Source organism: Caretta caretta, chromosome 9 (assembly GCF_965140235.1).
Source record: "Caretta caretta isolate rCarCar2 chromosome 9, rCarCar1.hap1, whole genome shotgun sequence".
Classification (NCBI taxonomy): domain Eukaryota; kingdom Metazoa; phylum Chordata; order Testudines; family Cheloniidae; genus Caretta; species Caretta caretta.
In genome coordinates, this window is record NC_134214.1 from 17714568 (window position 1) to 17736949 (window position 22382).

At 39.5% G+C, this 22382-nt stretch overlaps 1 protein-coding gene across 10 annotated transcripts in view; it reads left to right on the top strand.

Moving 5' to 3' along the window:
- Positions 1-22382, top strand: part of MECOM (MDS1 and EVI1 complex locus) — a 451412-nt gene that overhangs the window by 412781 nt on the left and 16249 nt on the right. For 3 of the 10 annotated variants that reach the window (XM_075132124.1, XM_075132128.1, XM_075132129.1), the window contains 5 exons: positions 869-1025; positions 6943-7086; positions 7527-8883; positions 10978-11065; positions 15387-15413. In XM_075132124.1, the coding sequence (XP_074988225.1) occupies positions 869-1025; positions 6943-7086; positions 7527-8883; positions 10978-11065; positions 15387-15413 (1773 nt within the window). The remainder of the gene's footprint in view (positions 1-868; positions 1026-6942; positions 7087-7526; positions 8884-10977; positions 11066-15386; positions 15414-22382) is intronic. The other 7 variants (XM_075132126.1, XM_075132127.1, XM_048864591.2 and 4 more) reach the window with 7 other exon arrangements.

Consider the following 22382-nt stretch of genomic DNA (forward strand, 5'->3'; position numbering starts at 1 on the left):
ACCATGTCTTCCTATGTGTTTGTACAGCACCTTGCACGGTGAGCCCAATGCTGATTGAGGCTTCAGGACACTACTGCAAGATAAATAATAAGAAGAAATGATGGGCCAGGTCCCCAGCTATTGTCTCCAATGGAGCAATGTTGATTTACACCAGCTGAGACTCTGGCCCATTATATAGACTATTCATGCATAGCTGTAGTCAGCTCTCTTTATACCACACCAGCAAGGAATTATTTCCCTCTTATGATTCCACAGGTTTTGTTTTTAGTTTTTTGTGTGAGTGGGTGGCTTTTCCTTTTTGCATTTCCTGGATACATAATTTTATTAATCCTACATAACACTATGGAAACTGTTATCAGCTCCTGCTTCCCTGAAATCCATGGGAGTTTGTCTGCTTAAGTTCAGTGAAGCAAAACTTGCTCGAGCATGTTTTTTATTTTGTAGCGAGACAAAGCTAGATGCTGAAGGTGCATCCTTGATACTAGGTTGTGGGTCAGGATTTCCTTGATACAAGTCACTCATTACTGTTATAAAGCATTTATACTGCAGTAGTGCCTCGAGACGATGACCAAGTTGCAGCCTCATTTTGGCAAGCAGTATACAAAGACCCTGCCTAAGTCACTGCTCCAAAGAGTAATCAGCGAGACCTGTAAAACATAGGGCCCAATTCTGCTCCAGTTGAAGCCAATGTCAAAACTTCAATGCAGCAAGATCTGGTCATACTAACCAGCCAATATTAGGTCGTTTTTGTTTCATTTTCTAGCCTTTAAAAAACAAAACCACAGTTTTGGTCTTGTAGGAGTCATCTGTGATTGCTGGCTCCCTTGCTGCAGTTAAGTTGCTTGATTAATCAGTATTCATTTCCTAGCAGGTTTTCACGGACCCCAGCAACCTTCAGAGGCACATTCGTTCCCAGCATGTTGGGGCTCGTGCTCACGCTTGTCCAGAGTGTGGTAAAACGTTTGCTACTTCTTCAGGCCTTAAACAGCACAAGCACATCCACAGCAGTGTCAAGCCCTTTATATGTAAGTCTTCAACTAAACGTCTAAACTTCAATGTCTGTCTCGTCTCAAAAAAAGCAACATAATCAGGAAATAGGCGGCCCAGTCCTGCTTCTGTTGAAACTCCCACTGGGAGTAGGTTTAAGCCCTGACTTACTGAATGAGTGGCTATGTAATTCATAGTCCAATACGTGGAGTTGTTTTTATATATTCCTTTCCAAGCAGACACTGAACGCTGTAATACACCTGTTTCCCCAGGAATATCTTCCCCTTCCCCCCGGACACAAAGAGCAGTTCAGGGAAGGATTTGACAGAGACAATATAGTTAGTCAATAATGAAAAGCCTCAGTGGGTTATGGGATTTAAGCGAGACAGGCAAAGGTATCTGATGCTGAAAATCTGCATTGCTTTGGAAATGCTCATGAGGTTTCCCTACAAGATTAGTTCACACCGTTAGGCTGGGATTTGCTTATGATAGTAAGGGCAATAGATTTTCAGTAGGAGATGGGTGCCTAACTCCCTTAGGCTCCTTTGCAAATCCCAGTCTTAAGTATTAACGGGAAGCTGTTAGGCCTTGACAAACAGTTGTCCTGGAAATCAAGCTTTTTAAAACATGTACTTGCTCCATGGACCTAATTCCTGCATCTGGACATGGTAGTGAAGAGTCTTGCACCCACACAGTCTCAGTGACTGCATCGGTTGCAGTGCACAGTCAGATCCTGCTGCAGCATCAGGACTCAGGATATTTGATACTGCTTCAGGAGACTCTCTCTCCTATATGGTAATCAAAGAGAAATATTTCTCCTTTGGCCATTGAATCCCACCTCATTCTCCTCAAATTCCACTCAAAGCCAATTAAAAATCCTCACCCCTATATACTCAATGCCCTAATTCACTACCATCTCCCTGTTTTCAGCACTAGTTTGCCAAAAACTCTTTCCTGGTGCTTCTTCCAAACTGATTGTGGCTTCATTCCATCTTTTCAAAGTGACTACTTCAAACTAGGACCAATCTAAAGCATTCTAAATTACACTGGAGATCTGTAGCATACAGATAATTACAGTGCAAAGGTGTAAAGTCAAGTGACTGGAAGCTAGTTTAATGGGGAGAGGAAGCAAACCTGCAATTTCATACTAGTCTACAGGGACTTGTGCTTTGGAGTTTGAGCCACCAGCGATCAGCTTTCAAAAGTTCTCGTATTAACTTCTTCAGTATATTGGAACACCCAGCATATGTTCACCTAGGGAACAGTTTAATGGTTCTATGACATGTGCTTTGGGTCTTGATAATACATCAGCATGAGTAATAATGTTCTTGTAAGCCCAGTGGACTCGTTCATATTTATTTATAAATATTTATTTATTTATTTATGTTTAGACTTATTTGAGCTAGCAAATATCTAATTAACGAGACACAATTACAGCAGTTGTTTAATTATTTTTCCCTACCCAGGATCACAGAGGGTTTTTTCAGATTAATACTGTATTAGTGGAAATGAAATAATTAGAAAACAATGGCTTCCTGCCATGGAGGACTAGTTGAGCACTAGAGTTACAGTTGCTTTTGAATCAAATGCTCCAGATAGAACTATGGTTCTTTTCAAATGAAATCATGTGTAAAATGCTTTCCATTAATGTTTTCAGTGATCTCTGGTAAATCAAAACATCAACTGTTATTCTTCAGATGCAAAGTGTGATGGACAGAAAACTAAAGAACAATTATGGATAATAGCTATGAAATTACAGAACAAAAGAATGTAGAGATCACGTGTTGGGGTAGGCCTTTCTGAGTGTTGAAGGGTTGGGGGTCAAGTCACTTAAAGTAGATATCTGTTTCCCAGTACAAGGCCACACACCATGATTTGCCCTACCAGTCTGTTTATGGCAACTGTCTCTTATTACAGTATACTGCCCAAGCTTGAGTGAAAACTCACCAACAGTAAGATAATTACTCACTGCCTTCAAAAAATCTCCAAATAGAAACCACATGCCATAATAGGCTGAACGTATTCAAAATAATACTTACAGTAATTTGTTTAATAAGCAGAAAATATGCAAACTTAACGGCTAGGTAATTTCTTGGTTCTAAGAAAATTCCAGTACAGAGTACGCTTACACATCAAATGAATTAATATACCTTGAGGGGTGCGATGGGAGGGTTGTGGTTTGTATTAGGGGTGGGAGTCTACACAGTGATAAAACTTGCAAAGAGGGAAGCCGTAGCTATATGTTAGTTGCTTAGAGTAAAGGTAAGGATATAGAAAACCAAGCATACCATAAAACTGACTGGAGAAGTCAAATCCAGCTTCTATAGCCTAAATACATGGAAGCTATTAAAGTCAGTAAATCCCCTCCATCTAAATATTAAGCAAAACTTTTCTTGGAAATAAAAGTTGTTCAGAAAGCAAAGGGCTAGATCATGTAACCTTAACTCATCGGAATAGTTCTTGCTCACGTGAGTAAGCCCATTGGATCATCCTGTGCAATTGATTTATGTGCAGATTCCCCAATAAAATCAATGGGGTGTTCTGTGTAAAATTCAACAGCATTAGGTAATACATAGACTTCAGTAAGACTATCCACATAAATAAGATTACGTTGGTGAGTGAGGATTACAGAGTTGGGTCCAAAGTTTGATTGCCAAACATAGCTACTCTTTAAAGCCCATATAAATCAGCAGATTACCTATGAAAATGTTTCCCATTTCTCCCTTCAGTATTTTAAATACAAGAGGAATTTTGCACAGGGGAGACCTATTTATATAGACTATGTTTTATGGTCCCAAAGGCAAGTCCTTTGTCATGGCTCTTACTTACATGGATGGAGTTATAATAATATACATCTGAATATTTTAGCTGCTTGTATTTGCATGATTTCAATAATTTTTTGTTTGTTTTAAAGAGGAGTATAAAGTCATGTTAGGCCTTTTAAAGGTTAAATTGCACACATTCTAATAGTTTGCAAGGATACCAATAACTTGTAGGAAGATTTTTGGGTTTTTCTGCTTTTCCATGGAAATACAATGTTTTTCAGTTCCCTTCAATTTTGAGTGTACTGATGGAGAATAATTATTTGGCAATACAGACACCCCCGACTTATGCAATCGTTCCATTCTGGAAAGCCTTGCATAATTCAAATTTTGCGTAAGTCGGAAATGTATACCCGTGCATTACACACAAATTTCCGCAACTCGAAAATCCTATTTCCGGCTTATGGAACTTTTTCTGTAAGTGCGAATTTGCATAAGTCAGGTCTTGCATAACCCGGGGAGCATCTGTATATAGCCCTAAAACAGTACATATCGGTCTTGTAAAAGTACTTAGTAGTATAAATATATTTTTTGGAATGAAATATATGTGGTCAGATCCTCTGCTAGTGTAAATTGGCGTAGATCCATTGCCTTTAGTGAAGCTAAACTGATTTACAGTAGATAAGGATTTGACTCATGGTATCCAAGGGCTAGACTGTGCAACTCTCACTGTTAGCATTTATTCACACAATTGTAGCCAATTTACTTTCGCTTATCTGATTGGTCCCACAAGTTGCACAAGCCAACCCTAAACTTTTCTTTGTGGGCCTGATTCTGTACCATGAAGATCAATGGAAGCTTTGGCATTGACTTCAGTGGAAGCAGGATTGGGCCCTATATGTTGCCTATATGAGGCATAACAAATAAATGTCAATTAAATGTGCTATATCCGAACAAATAAATGGCTGGTCCTACAGTCCTTAATTAACTAGGATCTGGTTCCCAAATTAGGGGGGGAAATGTAGCAAGAGAAAACCAAGCATTCTAATATGCATGGTAGGAAAACTTTGCTTTTTTTTAATCTATAATCTTCTTTGTGAATGAAGCTATCTTACAGGAACACCAACTGATATACTGTAACAGGCATTCTTCCTGAATTATAGCATTGCACATTTCCTGTGTTTGGGCCTAATCCTGCAAACTTTTCCCACTTGAGCCATGCCAATGATAGCAATGAGGCATGAATAGGAAAACTTGTCTGACAGGATCAGGCCCTTAGACAATGGAATTATTATTGCGGTGATGTGAAGAGCCCACTAAAGAGGTAAACAGTTAAGACATGACAACAAGTGGTCAAGTTTCTCAAGGGCAGGGGTTTAGAAGTGCAGGAAGGTTAGCTCAGGCATTGGTGTGAGTGGAAGTTAGAAGACGTGATTATAGTTCATGGGAACCAACACTGCAGGATGAGATACATTCAATTCAGTTTCCTTTACCAGCTTAAAATAGAGCCATTGTAAATTATGTCAGCCTGTCTCAAAGCATGAAAATGATTGTTAAAAAGGGCTCAGAATACACAATGTGAATTGTTGTGTGGCTTTGATGTGTGAAAGATGAGAGCTTAAGATATAGTGCATATTAAGTCAAAGTGTAGCCACATGCTTTTTCCCTGGGGGGGTGGGGGGAGAAGAGAGAGAGAATTTTATCGCAGCAGTATAACATTGCTTAATTTTGTTTTTGAACAAATTAGAACATTTACTGATAGAAGCAGAATACTATGAAGTGTTAACACACGAGACTTACTGGTGGAACGTGTGTTTCAGCAACTTTAGCATTACATTCTATTTATCCAGGAAAGTGTCAAATACAACACATTGCATGGCACAACTCTGGAAACTTCCTGATGATGTGTGAAAGTACAGTCAAAAAGGGACATAAACTTTGTATAGACAAACAAAACCTAAAATATCTATAAGTCAAACCACAGCAACCTTCCAAATGAATGACAACCTAGACTTTCTCCTTTCAAACAAGGTTTCTGGTCAGATTTCTGTAGGCCTCAGCAAAGCTTATTGGAGTTCCCTTACAGATCTTTCCTATTCTAATCATGAATTCCAAATTGCAAGGAAAAGCCTCTTACTGAGGACAGACTAGGGCCCTGATTCTGCAAATTATTTGAGTAACTTTACATACATGAGTAGTTCTATTGAGTTCAATGGGAACACTCACATGCATGAAGTTGCTCATGTTTACGTGTGTGGAGGACAGAAGTCTAGATCTTATTCTCTAATAGGGAATTTAAAATTGCTAAGCCTTTTGCTTCTATTCACTATTTTCTACCCCAATGCCTTGCTCAATAAAGTTCCTAAAGGAGAGAAAAATCAAAGTAATTGTGCACTTTCAATATGACATGAAAACAAGGTTTCACAAACTAGGAAATTGCATCTTTGCAGTAGTCACCCTATAGTTGTGATTATATGACATTTACCTGCTAACAGCACAAAATCCCGTTCACTTCAGTGATCTGGTTTACTCTACAAAAATGTATCATGACTCACTCTACATTGGCCACTACACCACCCTCCTCATCATGTCACTGAATGTGATTGTTGATAACTGTATTCAGACATGCAAAATGTCGTAGTATAGATCAGGCTGGTCAGATCAAAATTGCAACCCCTAATCTCCAGGGTTTAAGGCTTTCTCTAAATGTTCCTTTTTTGAGCTGAAATTGTTCTTGTCCCAAAGGAGTTTGAGGAAATCCATCAAGTTGTTTTGACCATCAGACATTCAAATAAATACAGCTGCATTTTTTGAGGAAATAGTTGTTGAAATATGGTATGTTTTTTCACATGAAAGAGACACGCAAATAAACTGCATTATGAAACATTAAGGCCATGATTATAATTACATGAGACATGAAATTAAGCGTTATGGCTTCCAAAGCAACTGTAACTCTGTCTGACCATATGAATCCCACTAACACTGTATGTGAAAATAGAGAAGGTTACATATGTGCCCAGGCACCAGATTGTGATTGCTCTGGAAACCACAGCCTGGAATGCCAAGGCTTTCAAGTAATTAGCATCTCATTTGTAAATGCAAAACACTGGGTTTATTAATAGTTATATGTGCTTGTATATATCTGATTGTCTCCCTCTCCCCCATCCTTCATATATCTTGTTTGTCTTTTTAGATTGTAAGCCCTTTGGGGCAGGGACTATGTCTACTTCTGTGGCTCTGATCTTGCAAATGCGTATGCCTGTGAATAACTTTAAGCATTTGAATAATCCCGGTGCCATCAATGGAGGTACTCATGTGGATAAAGCTATTCAGATGTGTAAGTGTCTCCAGGATCAGGGCCTTAGTTTGTACACACAGTGCCATGCTCATTGGGGGCCAGATTCTGATCAGGCGCTCTGAGTGCTACTGAGTATAAATGATAATAATGATCATGACTTTAAAACATTGTAAGCCACACAAGTATTGTGAAAAGTGAAAAGGAAATATTTGTATTTTAGGGATTTTTATTTTTATTTTTTGTTGGGAGGGTTCTTTATGCTGTCTCAAGACATTTGTCTGGTTGGATGCCTTGCTTTGGAAAAAGTAAAATGAGTTTTCATTTGTTTTGTGCACCCAGATGAAGCTCACAGACTTCTCCCTATGGCTTCCTAATTGACATGTTGGGGGTAACAAATTGTTTTCTTTGCTAAATTTGGGTGGGGAAAGGGGAAATTATCATAAAGCCTGAGATTTGTTGTTGTTGTTGTTTACACACAGGTGAGGTCTGCCATAAATCCTATACTCAGTTTTCAAACCTTTGTCGTCATAAGCGCATGCATGCTGATTGCAGAACCCAAATCAAGTGCAAAGACTGTGGACAAATGTTCAGCACTACATCTTCCTTAAATAAACACAGGAGATTTTGTGAGGGCAAGAATCATTTTGCAGCAGGAGGATTTTTTGGCCAAGGCATTTCACTTCCTGGAACCCCAGCTATGGATAAAACGTCCATGGTTAATATGAATCATGCAAATCCGGGCCTTGCTGACTATTTTGGTGCCAATAGGCATCCTGCTGGTCTTACCTTTCCAACAGCTCCTGGATTTTCTTTTAGCTTCCCCGGTCTGTTTCCTTCAGGCTTGTACCACAGGCCACCTTTGATACCTGCTAGTTCTCCTGTTAAAGGACTACCCAGCACAGACCAGACAAACAAAAGTCAAAGTCCCCTCCTGACACATCCTCAGATACTGCCAGCTACACAGGATATTTTGAAGGCACTAAATAAGCACCCCTCTGTAGGTGAAAATAAGCCAGTGGAGCTTCAACCAGAGAGGTCCTCTGAAGAGAGGCCGCATGAAAAAATCAGTGACCAGTCAGAGAGTAGTGACCTTGATGATGTCAGTACTCCCAGTGGCAGTGACCTGGAGACCACCTCTGGCTCTGATCTGGAAAGTGACATTGAAAGTGATAAAGAGAAATTTAAAGAAAATGGTAAAATGTTCAAAGACAAAGTAAGCTCTCTTCAGAATTTGGCTTCAATAAATAATAAGAAAGAATACAGCAGTCATTCCATTTTCTCACCATCTTTAGAGGAGCAAACTGCGGTGTCAGGAGCAGTGAATGATTCTATAAAGGCTATTGCTTCTATTGCTGAAAAATACTTTGGTTCAACAGGACTTGTGGGGCTGCAAGACAAAAAAGTTGGAGCTTTACCTTACCCTTCCATGTTTCCCCTCCCATTTTTTCCAGCATTCTCTCAATCAATGTACCCATTTCCTGATAGAGACTTGAGACCGTTGCCTTTGAAAATGGAACCTCAGTCACCAAGTGAAGTAAAGAAGATCCCAAAGGGAAGCTCCGAGTCTCCCTTTGACCTCACCACTAAACGTAAGGAGGAGAAGCCAGTTACTCCTATAACCTCAAAGCCAACAGCTCCATCCGTGACAAGCCAGGATCAACCACTAGATCTGAGCATGGGCAGCAGAAGTCGAGCCAGTGGTACAAAACAAGCCGAGCCTCGGAAAAACCATGTCTTTGGTGAAAAGAAAGGAGCTGACCTTGAAACAAGGAAAGCAACTGATGCTTCTTTGCAACATGCCAGGCCCACTCCGTTCTTTATGGATCCCATTTACAGGTAACAGGCTTTAATGGAATATAGCTTTCTTGAGCACAGCTAACACTTTCAGGATTTTTCCTGTGTAACTTGCTGAGCTGATGGATCACTTCATGCACTGTCATTTAAAATATGCAGTAATTTAATACATTTGCTTATCCAGAAATGAGATGGCACAAATGCTGGATAGTTGAAAACGTTCTTCAAATTCTTTTACTACAAGTCCCTTTTCCTCAAAAGCACTACACCCCATGCCCTACTCCCATAATAGCATTTATTTCAAAAATTATCTGAACCAAATTCTGCTCTTGGTTGCACCATTCCACTCCACTTGCTGTAGCAGACAGCCGCAAGTACGGGTTGGATCTGGTCTGACTGGTCAAAGGAATGTGGGTACTGAGGATTGAAATTCTGCTCTCAGTTACACTAGAGCAACCCACCAGTTTCTGTGAGGCTGTGCGGGTGTAAGTGAAGGAAGAATGTGTGCCTGGTTGCAAAACGAAACAAAAAAATATGTGGGCATTAAGGGTCTGATCTCACCTCAAGAGTCAATGGGTGTCTTACCATTTACTTTAGTGGGAATAGGATCAGGTCCTAAGTGAGCCAAGATATTAATGCTTGTCTACACAGGGAAGCTACTGGAATATAAGCTAGCATGTGAGTTTAAAGCACAATAGTTATTCCACACTAACTCCCCATGCGAACACTCAGTGCAGAATAAGAATGTCCACATGTAGCGCCATTGCGCAATAGCTATTCCAGGCCATTTTCCCCATGTAGACAAGCCCTTAGAAATCAGGGGTGAAATCCTCACATCCATTGAACTCCCATTAATGTTGCCATTAAATTCAGTGGGGCCAGGATTTCACCACAGGTCTTGTGTACGTCAGCACTTGTATGCACTTTGATACTCTGCCTGCATATCTGTAATTAGTTGTAGTCATACGTCTAAATTAATCTACGGGAAACATAGGAGTAGTGAAATATTAGCCATAAAAACTATTTGTTCATAATCTAAATGGCCTATTTCACAAAGAGACTATTGTTAAAAATCAAAAGTTACTGTAATACAAATGATCTTAATTCATTACTATCTTTCAAAAATTTGCTTTTGGCAAAAATTTCATAGAATACTCTCTGGCATAAGATAAAGGGTATACATTAGAAAGGAACAGTGTTAGCATTGTGTTACTTATTGAGATGGTTTAATTTATGCAGTATAGGTATTAGGCCACAGGTTTCCTGTATCATATTAATTTATCATTTCTGAATTAGTGGAAATTTTTACTGTTATACAGTACTGCAGTGCATGATAATGCAATTTGTGAAGGAATAGTAAAGGAATGCTACCAGCATAACATGGGGCCAGTCCCATAGTTGATACTCAGGCAGACTTTCCATTGAAGCCAATGAAAATTATGTCTGAGTAAGGAATGCAGGATCAGTCCTTTGATAAATGATACAATTTAAACTACTGATCAAAAATGCAGGGGGAACTAAAATGCCTTACTAATTTTAAACGATCAGATGCCCTATTTCACTACTTGAAGCCACACAGTTAGTTGAACGTAGCCTTCATTTCTGTTGTGGCAAATTCACTACATTTCTCGAGGCCAGGATCTAGCTAACTTCTCTTTGCAAGGGCATCCCTGTGCCCACGTGGAGCGGTTGGCAAGAGCAGGGCTTAAATTCCTCACAAAGGAAGATGAGCTTCCAAAGGGTCCCTTTCTGCAGGCCTAATATGAAAAGCACCCATTGGTGTCAATGAGAGCTTTTCTTGTGTTTGGAAAATGTAGTCGGGCCCTATTTCTTGATAACAGGGCTCAGTGCAGTTAGTCATCAGTTTCTATTATCAATAGTATCGGCCTTTTGAAATGGGATTATATCCAATGTAAATGGTGTAATCTCTTTTTAATGGATGTTCACAACTCTCATTAGTGCTCCTGAGAGTTGCATGCACAAATCAAGAGATGACTGTACCTCCTTATCGTTTACCATTATCACCAAGAAACCAATTATTTGATGTATTGTTGACTATTTTAAACATAAGTAGCTGAATAGTTATTAATGCCTAAGACTGATTCATCACAAGCAAATCAATTTTAACATTTACAGAGTAGAGAAAAGAAAGTTAACTGACCCACTTGAAGCTTTAAAGGAAAAGTACTTGAGACCTTCCCCAGGATTCTTGTTTCATCCGCAAGTAAGTATTTTTGGAATTTCAATATTGTAAACAAATCCTGTTGATGCTTCAAAGCAGGTGCAGAGAAAAGAATGCAGTCTGAGTTATTTTTGGATTTCCTAAAACACACAATTTTTCCAATGTCGTTGTGGTGGAAAAACATTAGCATGTTCTTCATGATGTTTTGCAGCTAAACCATCATGTTCTGGTTGTAGTGGGACCCAGATCTGAGCTACATGTATGTTTTAGAGCTCCCTCCCCCACAAAATTAGAATGGATCAAACAAGATGTGCTACTACCAAATTGTGCTTCTGCAGTCTCCCCGCTGTGGCCAATGGCAATGGAGGGATCATTGTGCCCATCTCTAAGCAATACCCAGAGAGACAATGGAATTTGGGACCTGATATTGAAAAGTGGCTTCTATTTTTGCTGCTCAGTTTTGCAGCCTCAAGTAATTCTCCCTGTAATTAATTGTGGGCACTAATGTTGCCATATATAAGTTTAAGCACAGGGTGTGTAGGTACAGCTGCATATCTGGAGATATCAGTGATAGCATTTCCACTTGCCGTTTTTTGCAGATACATAGTGGGGCCCACAAATCTGGGCACCCCAAGTAAAAGCCTTTATAAAGACCAGGCTCTATATATATATATATATATATATATATATATATATATATATATATATATTATTTCCAGTTATTCTACAAAGTTACTGAAACCATGGAGTTGCTCTGTGGTGAACTGGAATAGGAGTGTTTGTACTGTGTCCTTTCTGAGTGTCTTTATATATATATATATATATAGAAAGAGCCTTTATATATATATAAAGACACTCAGAAAGGACACAGTACAAACACTCCTATTCCAGTTCACCACAGAGCAACTCCATGGTTTCAGTAACTTTGTAGAATAACTGGAAATAATATGTGCTTGCAATACATCCCCTTTCCATGCCTGAAGACTTTCGGCTAACATTGTGCGATGAGGCGACTGTGTGGTTCTTTGGTCATATGCTTAATGTCCTGCTGCTCATTTGCTGTGTCAAGAAAATAATATGCCTCTTTCAACCTTGTGGATCTGTACCGTGGCATAGAAACGGTTAACGATAGCCTGGATCAAAACTCTTTGCATTATTTGCAACCTTGTATCACTTGCTTATCCTGTATTGTGCCAGTCTGACAGGGTCACTTTACTTCCCCATGTTGGTCTAGTGCTTCGAGCACAGGACAGGGGAGTAAGAAACTCCCTGCTCTGATATTTACTCCCTCTGAGCTCTTGCGTAGGCCATGGAAACTCTCTGCTTCAATTTAGCATCTGTAAAATGTGGATAATAATGAGTACGCACCTATCTCATGTTGTGAGGCTCAGTTACTCAAGTGTGGGATTTTTTTGGCTTCGGTGTAGAACAGATCTTGCCATGCTTTAGCATAGATACATGAGAGCAATGTTCTTGCACAGCTGGAAAAGGAAGAAAAGCACTAATGTACTGACGGTGTAGGAAATGAAGGGAATAGTTGATGCTAAACACTAAGTATTACAATAAAAATCAACCTGATAGTGTTTCAACAGAATATACTGAGGTACTATACTTACCAAAGTTGCAAGGCAACCAGACAGCCTTTTCAGTCTCTTTATGAAAGTGCTTCCAGTTTCCATTTCATAGCAGGTGATACTAACAATCAATGCACGGAAAAGACCTAACCATGCTCTCAGACACAGTGGTGTAAATCCCAGATAACTCCACTGAGCTTCCCCTCTGGATTTGTACTGCTGCGAGTGAGAGCAGAATCTGGCCAGTAATCTCAATTCAGAATGTTTTAACAAAGGGCCTTTGCTATCTCTTCTCCTCCTTCTCAGCCTTTAGAATGAATAAGTGAATGAAAACAGGTTCAGGCTGCAGGATGGGAGACTTGGTGGTATTGCAAAGACAAAGTAGGCATACATTTTCTAGGTCTGTTTTGAAAAAAAAAACAGAGTAGTTAAGGAGCCTCATAGACAGCTATAATACATTTACAGAGAGAACATTTCAGGTGTTGCACTGCCTGGTAGAAATTCAGTGATGGTTAGGTCCTCAGGTTGCATAAATCTGTGTAGCTCAGTTGAAATGGGGAGGGGGCTCTGGTGGTTTTGCTGGAGGAGTTTATCACATTTTAGTATATTTATGTTGCTGCTAGGGTACTGTGAGCTGTAGGTAAATGATGGAGTCTGGTTATGTATGAATGTATTCTTCAGGGCTTGTCAGAGGTACCCAGGGTTTGGATTGGACAGGCTTTTATATAGTGCAGCATAAATCTAAATAAATAACACATGAGGAGGGAAGATGGAGGAGGGAGTTAAAGGCATACAGTAGAGATAGGATTTCAAGAGAGAATGCACTAGGCATTTAGGGTGAAATCTTGATTCATTGAGGTCAATGAGAGTTTTGTTATTAACTTAAATGGGGTCAGGATTTCACCATTAGTGTTTTCTTCACAGGGATCTTGCAAAATTCCCTGCTGGTATAAATGAGGGAAACTTTTTGAAGTCAATGGAGCTGCACCCATTTACACTAGCAGAGAACTCAGCCTGGGATTTCCAAACATTTTAATGATATTGGGGTAAGCGCTCTTCTCTACTGTCTGGTAAGAGGAGGAGCAAACCCCCTAGAAAACCCATGAAAAACTGAGAGGAAGTGCACAGTGACAAAAGGCAAACATATTGTAGTATCTCCTCCCCCCAAACAACCTCTTGTTGCCCTTCCATGACTGCAGTGTGGGAGGTCAATGCTATGGGTGGCTAGGGGAGGAGTTGTCATTTAGAGCATCATAAATTATGACTGAGTTAGGCAAGTTGTTCCGACCCCACAATCTCTATTTAAAATGGTCCGGTCCTATATGATTTTTCTCTCTCTTTATTTTTACACCTGGTCTCTTCTTTCCCTGTCCCCTTCTTTGGCCAGCTTCATGTTCTGAGATTTTCTGAAGTAGTTTATAAACTTTTGGGGGCAGGAATTGTGTCTTTATTAACGCCTCTAGTGCACAGGTATGGCACTATATAAAATGAGGAATAATTGTGGCTTTTCCATATTTCAGAGAGGGTGTGGGATGGTGGGAGACAAATCAATGGCAGCATGGCAAGATGGGTTGCCTTGCTCTGAGAGAACCAAAGGGACCATGGGCAAGCGAAGCTCACTTGTCCCCATAGATCTCAACGTAGTGTGAGAATGTCATTTGTCTGTAAGTCGTTTGCCCTTTGGCCTGAGTGAGAATCATTATCCATCTGTGTAAAGTATTACCATGCCTAAGAAGTGTCCCCTTGTACCATGTATGAGGGATGATCTATAATGACCCTATAATTTTTTAAAATGGTGTTCCCGAGTTATATCAGATGAGGCCATATTAAAATGTGTATTAATTTCTTTAGCTGTACTCTGTTACAGAGTATTTATTCAGTGAGATAAATGATGTACATTTATAGCAATTCACACATTTTCATACAGGCTCTGATTGTGCAATAGAAAGAATACATGGGAACAGCTGGTCTTCATTTTCATCATGTATCTGGGTGCTAGGGATGACTGCTTAACTTGTAAGAGATGGTGTGACATGAAGTCTTGAGTGTAATGCGCATTTTTAAACACAGCAAATGAAAATAAAAATGCTATTGCACAACCTGTCAAATCATAAAGGGCTAAAGTCTGCCCTCTTATCAACTTCAGTGGAAACCACTCCCTGCGCTCCAAAATAGAATTTGACCCAATATTTAGTACAAAAAAGGCAAATTAGCAGAGCAACTTTTTTTGTGGGTATCCTTATAGTCCCCAGGTTATTAATGTAATTGCAGATTCCACCATGTATTTTCACCTTCTAATGGTAGGGTAAAATTATCTCTGTAGAAAACATTTGTGAAATAAATTCAAATAGTTCAGTTCTTCTACAAATACTTATTTTTATAGCTACATTTATTGCCTGGAGTTTTTCATTTGCTTAAGCAAGAGGTTAATTTGCATCCTTGTAATCTGATGATATAAGAGCTATGGGATAGGCTTCTAACGTAGATTTTTAGACTAGAGGAGAGAGACAGAGAGAGAAATATTAAGGTACAATTCCTATAGTCGTTACACAGTCCCTGCTCAGAAAAAATTCCCCATAAAGCCTAGGGCCCTAAATCTGTACAAGACTAGGTCAGTTGGTCATATTTTGCAATAAATTGCCACTTCAAAGATTGCATTTAGGTAGAGTGTGCCCAAAAGCAAACAATCCACTCACTGTGAAACCTTAACTAACTTCACAATAGATTGATTGCAATAAGGGTTCCAATGCAGGAATAATGTGTTGTTTTTGTTTCAATTTTGCTCCCAGTTCCAATTGCCTGATCAAAGAACTTGGGTAAGTTATTTGCTTATATTTTTATTTAAACATTGTAAAATAAATTGCATAAGAAAAGCATAACATGAAAGATAACCCTCTGCATAGTTATGGAATATGCCACATGGTTTCCTACTGAATGACATAGCTGTAGCGGATAATATCTTGCCATGTCACATTGGCCTTATTCCTATGTAATCCTGCAGTCTATTCTTATTGAAGGCACTGGGAGTTTTGCCTAAGTAAGGACTTCACCAGTCCATATGGCCCTTTGGTTGTATTTTAGTGAGGCTACAAGACATTTGCCTCCAGGCTGAAAGTTTAGGCTTCAAATTTTACCTCCATTACAGGTGTTATAATCTGATGATCAAAGTCCTCTGGATTCTAGACTTTAATGTACCCAATTCAGCCCTTACATCACAGATACAACACACATTGATTTGGGCCTTTGGGTCCAATTCTTCTTTCACGTAGGCACATATAACTCCCATTGACGAGAACAGGAGCATCAGTGGGTAAAACTGAGAGTAAGCTTTCCCCCTCCTTTAGTCTCATATTTAAATCCAGTACCAAATTGGTATGGAAATCCAAATAACTCTTTTGGCTACTTTTATAACCCCCAAATAACACAATGTTTTGTTCTTACTTTGCTGCCCCTACAGCAGCTGCAATTAACCAATAACTACTAAGCCCAGAATTCTCCTGACATCATGGTTTAGCGGCTAGAATAGGAAAGTCAGAGTCAGGAAACCAATGTTCTCTTCTGCTCATTCACTGTGACTTGAGATATTGTCTCAAGACTAAGGCCAGATTTTCATAAAATGTGGCCTGAGATCCAGGCAATTTTTTTCATGCCTACTTTTGTGAACAGAGCGACTTCAGTAGTGTAAAAGAAAAGAAGGGGGGGGGCATTTGCACATGCAAATGAATAGTTAGATGCCCAAATACGCATTTAGAACCCAAGTACCTCAGTTAAGCATTCAAAAATACTTGTGGACCTTAGTCTTACTTTCTGTAAATCTGGGTTTTAATCCCTCTCTTTCCCATCTGTAAAATGCGAATAAGGATACTTACTCATCTTCATAAAGTCCTCAGATGTAAGGTGCTACTTCAGGGCCTGATATAATTCCCATTCAAAGCGGAGACTGATGTCAATGGGCATTGGATCAGGCTCTATAGATGAAGTATTATTAGTGATAGAAATGGGCTGAAAATGCTGTACCGAATGGATGGAATTTAGTTCCTATGCAGATGGCCAGCACGTAGCTTATGCATCACTTACACCCTATTTTTGAACTGGAACCCTGTTTTAAGGAATTGAGTGGGACTGGAGAAACTCAGGCACTGTGTGCTGGCCCCATTCAAAGGGATGAATTTCACCTGTTATAATTTGGCATGGAAAAAACAATTTAAGTGGAAGTTGTTAAATGTTTTCCCATTTGAAATCTTATATCGGCCACAGGCAATAAATAGATGTAAAACAGAAATAGACCGCGCAACATTGACATCATCACAGGTGGCCCCAGACATTTTTTCTCCTCAGTGGAGTGAATTCAAAATGGTGCCATCTAATGGTGTTGGGAGGATTAAGTGACTTGTATGATGCACTCTGGTTCCACTACACTTTTAAAATAACAGCGTGGTATTGTGGTAATTATGCAACAGAAAAAATCTCAGTACATTCTTTTTCTTCCACCCTCTCTCCCTAATGTTGGCTCTGTCCCCAAATTTATGTCATCAAACTATTTTTTTCTTTTGTCCTCTGGCCATGATGATGGTTGAACAGCTGCAATACAATATGTATTGAAAGCATACTGTTAAACTGATTGGAGAAAGTGCTGATTTATGGATGGCTTTGTCTCCAGTTTGAAGGGTTTGAATGTGTCGCTTGAACCTGTATATCTCAATTCATGGGATCCTGGCTCATCTATTTTAAGTTTATTTAAGGTTATTTTTCACTTTGTGGCATGAATCCTATAGTGCAGATCAATTGGAAACACTCTATTTTGAATGGATCACAATATATTCAATCTCCATCCCAAAAACTGGCACTCTGTCCCTACTGCTCACTAAAGTTTAGAGGCAGTGTGCTATAAAGACATCTTCAATTAGGACAGCATTTGCAGTAACATTATGAAGAATTATGATAAACAATTAAAATAGTTGTCCAAATAACTAAGAAACACATTTTGCGATGAATTATCCATGCTTTTTCATTTATTGTGTTTGTTATAGGCCAAGATCTGCTCTCTGTTACATCAGTTTAAATCCAGATCAGCTATATCAGTATCAATGGAGACTCTGGATTTACACTGGTATACCTGAGATCAGATTTTGGTCTTTACTTGATACTTCACAAAATTTAGTCATTCAGTCTCTTGGTCATGAACATGAATGTGATGTGGTGAGGTATGGGATTGCAGTACAACAAATTGATGGAAAGTCATGCTTTTAAAGAAATCATTATAGTTTGGGGTAGGGAGGTAGAACTGCTGAACTTTAATCATCAGGATTTTGAGATTCCTTTAAATAAGACGAATAAAAATAGAAAACAAACGTTTGTACAATCCTTTCCCATGAGTTATGGCCATGAAGTCAGTTGTTTTTATGATAATAGCATTAAGGAGTCTAATTTGTAAAACTAAAAATTAGGTCATGCACTTCATTGACACTAGTTTCTAGATCATTTCATACTATCAGGTTATCCTTTTTTAAAAAAAAAAATTAAAGAAACTCTCCTTTATGTATGTCACTGATTTTCTGCTGCTGCAAATAAATTTTAAGACAAATGTCTGAGACCCTTGTTGATGATATCTAGCCTGTTGAAATGTTTAAAAATACTTGTTTTATCCGATTATGGTAATGTCTGCCTTTTTGGGTCAGCGCTAGGGAATTGTGACTACATATTGGTTTGCGTCAGTATGCGGTTAATAGCCTCTTAGGGACCAGGAGGGAGGTGGGGGTAAAGCTACTTCCTTTTCCAGACATCTGGATTCAGATAGAATCAACAACTCTCATATATGTAAATGAAAAAATTACAGTTCTTTATAAAATACTGCCATTCACTGATCTCAGATTAGGAGCAGACGTTACTTGTCCATAAGGCAATAACTTTATGTAAAATATGTAATGCAATCTTCTCGCTCTCTTACCTCCTCTGCTAACTTGCTCTGTAGACATATAAATTACACTAATTCTACATTAAGAGTGAGATTGTGCCTTTCCTGTCCTGACAACTGCACCACCATGCAGTGGCCAGTGTTCCCTCAATACAAGGAGTGTTCTCTCTTACCCTGAACTGGGGTGCAAGCCAAATGAGGTGGAAAGTGTGGGGCCATGCTCTGTGCTTCATACTGGTCAGTGAACATTCTCAGGGACCTGCTCCAGAGCCCATTGAAGTAATTGGAAAGATGCTTATTGGCTTCACTGGGCTTTGGATGAGCCCCCAGATATGAAGGGGGAAACATACTATATTGTCCAGAGAGGTAGTGTGATAGGTGTGCTCCCCCTTTGTTCCTGGGAGCACCAGAAGCAATTGTGCTTCCTTGAGACATGATTCCTCCCAGAGCTCACCTGGGGGTGGCTTGGCTCTTCACTGCCTCCAAGGTATGTCTGTACCTTGATGGGATAACTGAACCCTAAATATTCACTTGAATGGAGAGAGATCAGAATTTGGGCTAAAGAGCTGCAGAAACCCATTCCACTTATAATGTGGTGCATTGCCCTGGGCAGCCTTGTGTTAAAGAATCATATTATCTTTAAGTTGTGGAAGGGGAGCATCTTGGTGTGGGAAGAGATTTTGGATTTGATACCACAGGCTAGAGGAAGTGCATCCTGTTCCAGTAACTATCTACCTAACCTCCCAGGGTGGGTGCCTGTCATAAGTAACTCTGCTAAGTAACCCTGCTGGCAGATCAGTGTTTCACTGATCATTGCAGCCTCTCCATTGTTAAGGCTGAGATTTATTTTATATGTTTAGCCAGGAGCGTCCCAACTACTCAGAAAAAGAATTTCCACTTTAAAGGAAGGGCTAGAGACCAGTGATCAGTTACGAGAATTTGAAGTCATTCAGACATGCTATTTTTTGGGACATAGGGCTGCAGGAGCTACAGCGGACCAGAGTAGGCCCATGGTTCCCTGGGATCTACTATGGATCACAGGAGGCCCTGTGGACTTTAGAAGATCTATAGGGAAGCAAAGCTGGGGAAGGGGAATTAGGACTCAAAGTGTGGAATCTAGAGGAGCAGGAAGTACCTGGGAGGTAGTGGGGAGCTGATTCATCAAGGTCAACTGGGGATCCACAGACAATGCAACACTAATGCAAGGTGGGGTGTTCTCTCCCTCCCTAATTCCCAATACTGTCGTGCTTTCAAGTGGTTTGCTTTATTTTAAATCTAACATCATTTCTAAATCTCCTGAGTTTCTAATGGCTGCTACTTTGATAACTATGCCATTCCTGAAATGTTTTCTGACCTTACATTGCTGGTATATCCTCTAATCCTCAATTCTGCCTTAGAGGGGCTTTTTGGGGGGGGGGGGAAGCAGGGGGGAGAGGATCTGCTCTGATGGGGAAACCACAGCCCTCCCTTCTAGCTGACGCAAAGTGCTACCATAGCCAGCATTAAGATGCTGAAAGGAAGGATTCACTGATAGTGTTTATGTTGCTTCAGTGGTTCTCGGTGATGAGTGGAAGGAATACAAATGGGAAAAGAAGTATATGTGCAAGAGGAAGGAAGGGAGTTAATAGCTTACCCTTCCCTTACTTTTATCCCTACTTTAGTTCAGGTCTGGCTGGCTGCAAAGCAAAGGAAAGTCGCCTTTTAATAGTCATTATTTTCTTTATTACCTTTTAAAAATGTGCATTGTTTGGATTCTGGGAGCTATAGCCTCAGCTGATGTAAACTGGTGTAACTCCACTGACTTCAGTGGTGCTATATTCATTTACACCAGTAGAGGATCTGACCCCAAATACTTAATATTTCCTCTTGGAGATGGTGCGTTTCTTTAAGAATATAAACCACATAAGGTAACTACATTCTACATTGTTTAAAAAAAAATGTAGTAATTCTTAGGGCAGGGCATGTATTTCTAAAAAGCTGTTATTGCTTTTCAGTAATTGGAAGTGCTTGTGGTTTCTGTGAATAAGAAACTAAGGACCCGATTCTGACCTCACACTAGTGTAGCCCCATTGACATCGGTGAACTTAGTCCTGATTTACATCACTGCCAGAGCAGAATCACGCCCAAAGCTGCAAATAAAACAATGATACTAAGCATGATGAAGTCATTTTAAATGTAAATAGGAAAATAGTTTATTTAATATATTACTGTAGGGATCCATGTACATGAAAAATGTTGATTTGATCAAAAATTGATCTAAAACCCCTATATAATGAAACTGACTTGAGTATTATATGTACATAAATAAAAACATTTATTATCCTCCTCAATGCACTTATTATTCTTCACCATAAATATGTACTATCATAACCCATGCACTGTCTTGTCAGTGCTAATCAGCCGGAAGGCCAAAGGTTATTTTTCATTCAAGCCATCTATTCTCTGCAATAGTAAATATCAGAATGGTTACTTGCCAGGAACAATTAGAAGGAATTAAAGGCAGTGGAAATACAATCATAAATGCTTTAAGAATCGATTCTGAGTAAAGAAGATTATGAAGAGGTATCAAAATAAATATATCGTGATGTTGAGCTGTATGGGTTGATAATGACATTGCTCTGCTGGGACAGAATTACCTCCTATCCCAGAAGCAGCATCATTACATATCTCAGCCCTGTGATCAGTACATGTCAAAATCCTTCATATTGACAAATGTGCTGTCCACTTGCATCTATGGAGAATGTTTTAGCAGCTGAGTGATTATGAATCAAACCCCAGAGCTTACAGCCCCTACTGCCTCTCAATGCTTTCACATTCGTTGCCTGACAAGTAAATGTATCTTGACTTCCTTCTGTGATTTTTTGCACCATGTCTGATGAAAGACATTTGGCAAATTGGCAGTGGTACCCTGTACATTGCAATTTGTAGTGCGCATTAGGAGTCTGAGCATGAAATGAGAGGGCAGGCTATGAGGCAAAGGGAAAAACAAAACAAAACAAACCCAAAAACCCTGAGCTAACCAGAACATGAATAGTCATTTCAAGCAACAATTTTTTTTGTAACAAAAGCATCAAAATTAGACCAATTGCACCACAGACTTTAGAGGAAGGTTCCATGAAAAATATTCTGTCTCTTGAATATTACTTTATTAATCCTATGTTGTATTATGAAAAATAATCTCCTTGCACATTGTGAGCCAGATTCTGCCCTCCCTTACTCCAGTGTAAATCAGGAGTATCTCCTCTTAACGCAGTGGAGTTACCCCAGTCTGTGTGAGAGGCAAATCAGATCCTTCTGCAACTCTTGCTCATCCTCAATATCAGTTAGCATCAGTGGCATTACTCATGTAGTAAGCTACTATTAAACACTGGATAATGAGGCAGACATGGGTTATTACACTGGGATAGTGTAATTCCATTGACTTCACTAGAAATGTTTTTTTTATTTATGTTGTGGGAAGAGAGAGGAGAATTAGTCTTAAGAGCTTTAAAGTAACTTTCTCCTTCTTTGTAAAATGTGTAGGCTTTTTTCTTTAGCTTCTATTCTGTCAGTTTTCTCAGAAGACTGCATAGTGGCATTCCTCTTATAATCTTGAGTTGGAGCACTGTGATTTTTGAGGGGGGAATGAGATGAGGGAACTCTTATTTTCAAGTGTTACCATGTTCTACAGTAACTCTGCAGTGTTGCCAAGGTTTCCAAACGTGACAGATGATTTGGGGTAATTTTCTGAGGTGCCAAACCTGAGACATCTTCAAGTGGCCTGAAAGTGCTGAGCACCCACACTCTGAAAATCAGGTTCCTTTAAGGTGTCTAAGCTTGGGCATCCAAAATCACTTTTGAAAAAGTTGGCCATCGTGCTTTTTGAGTATTA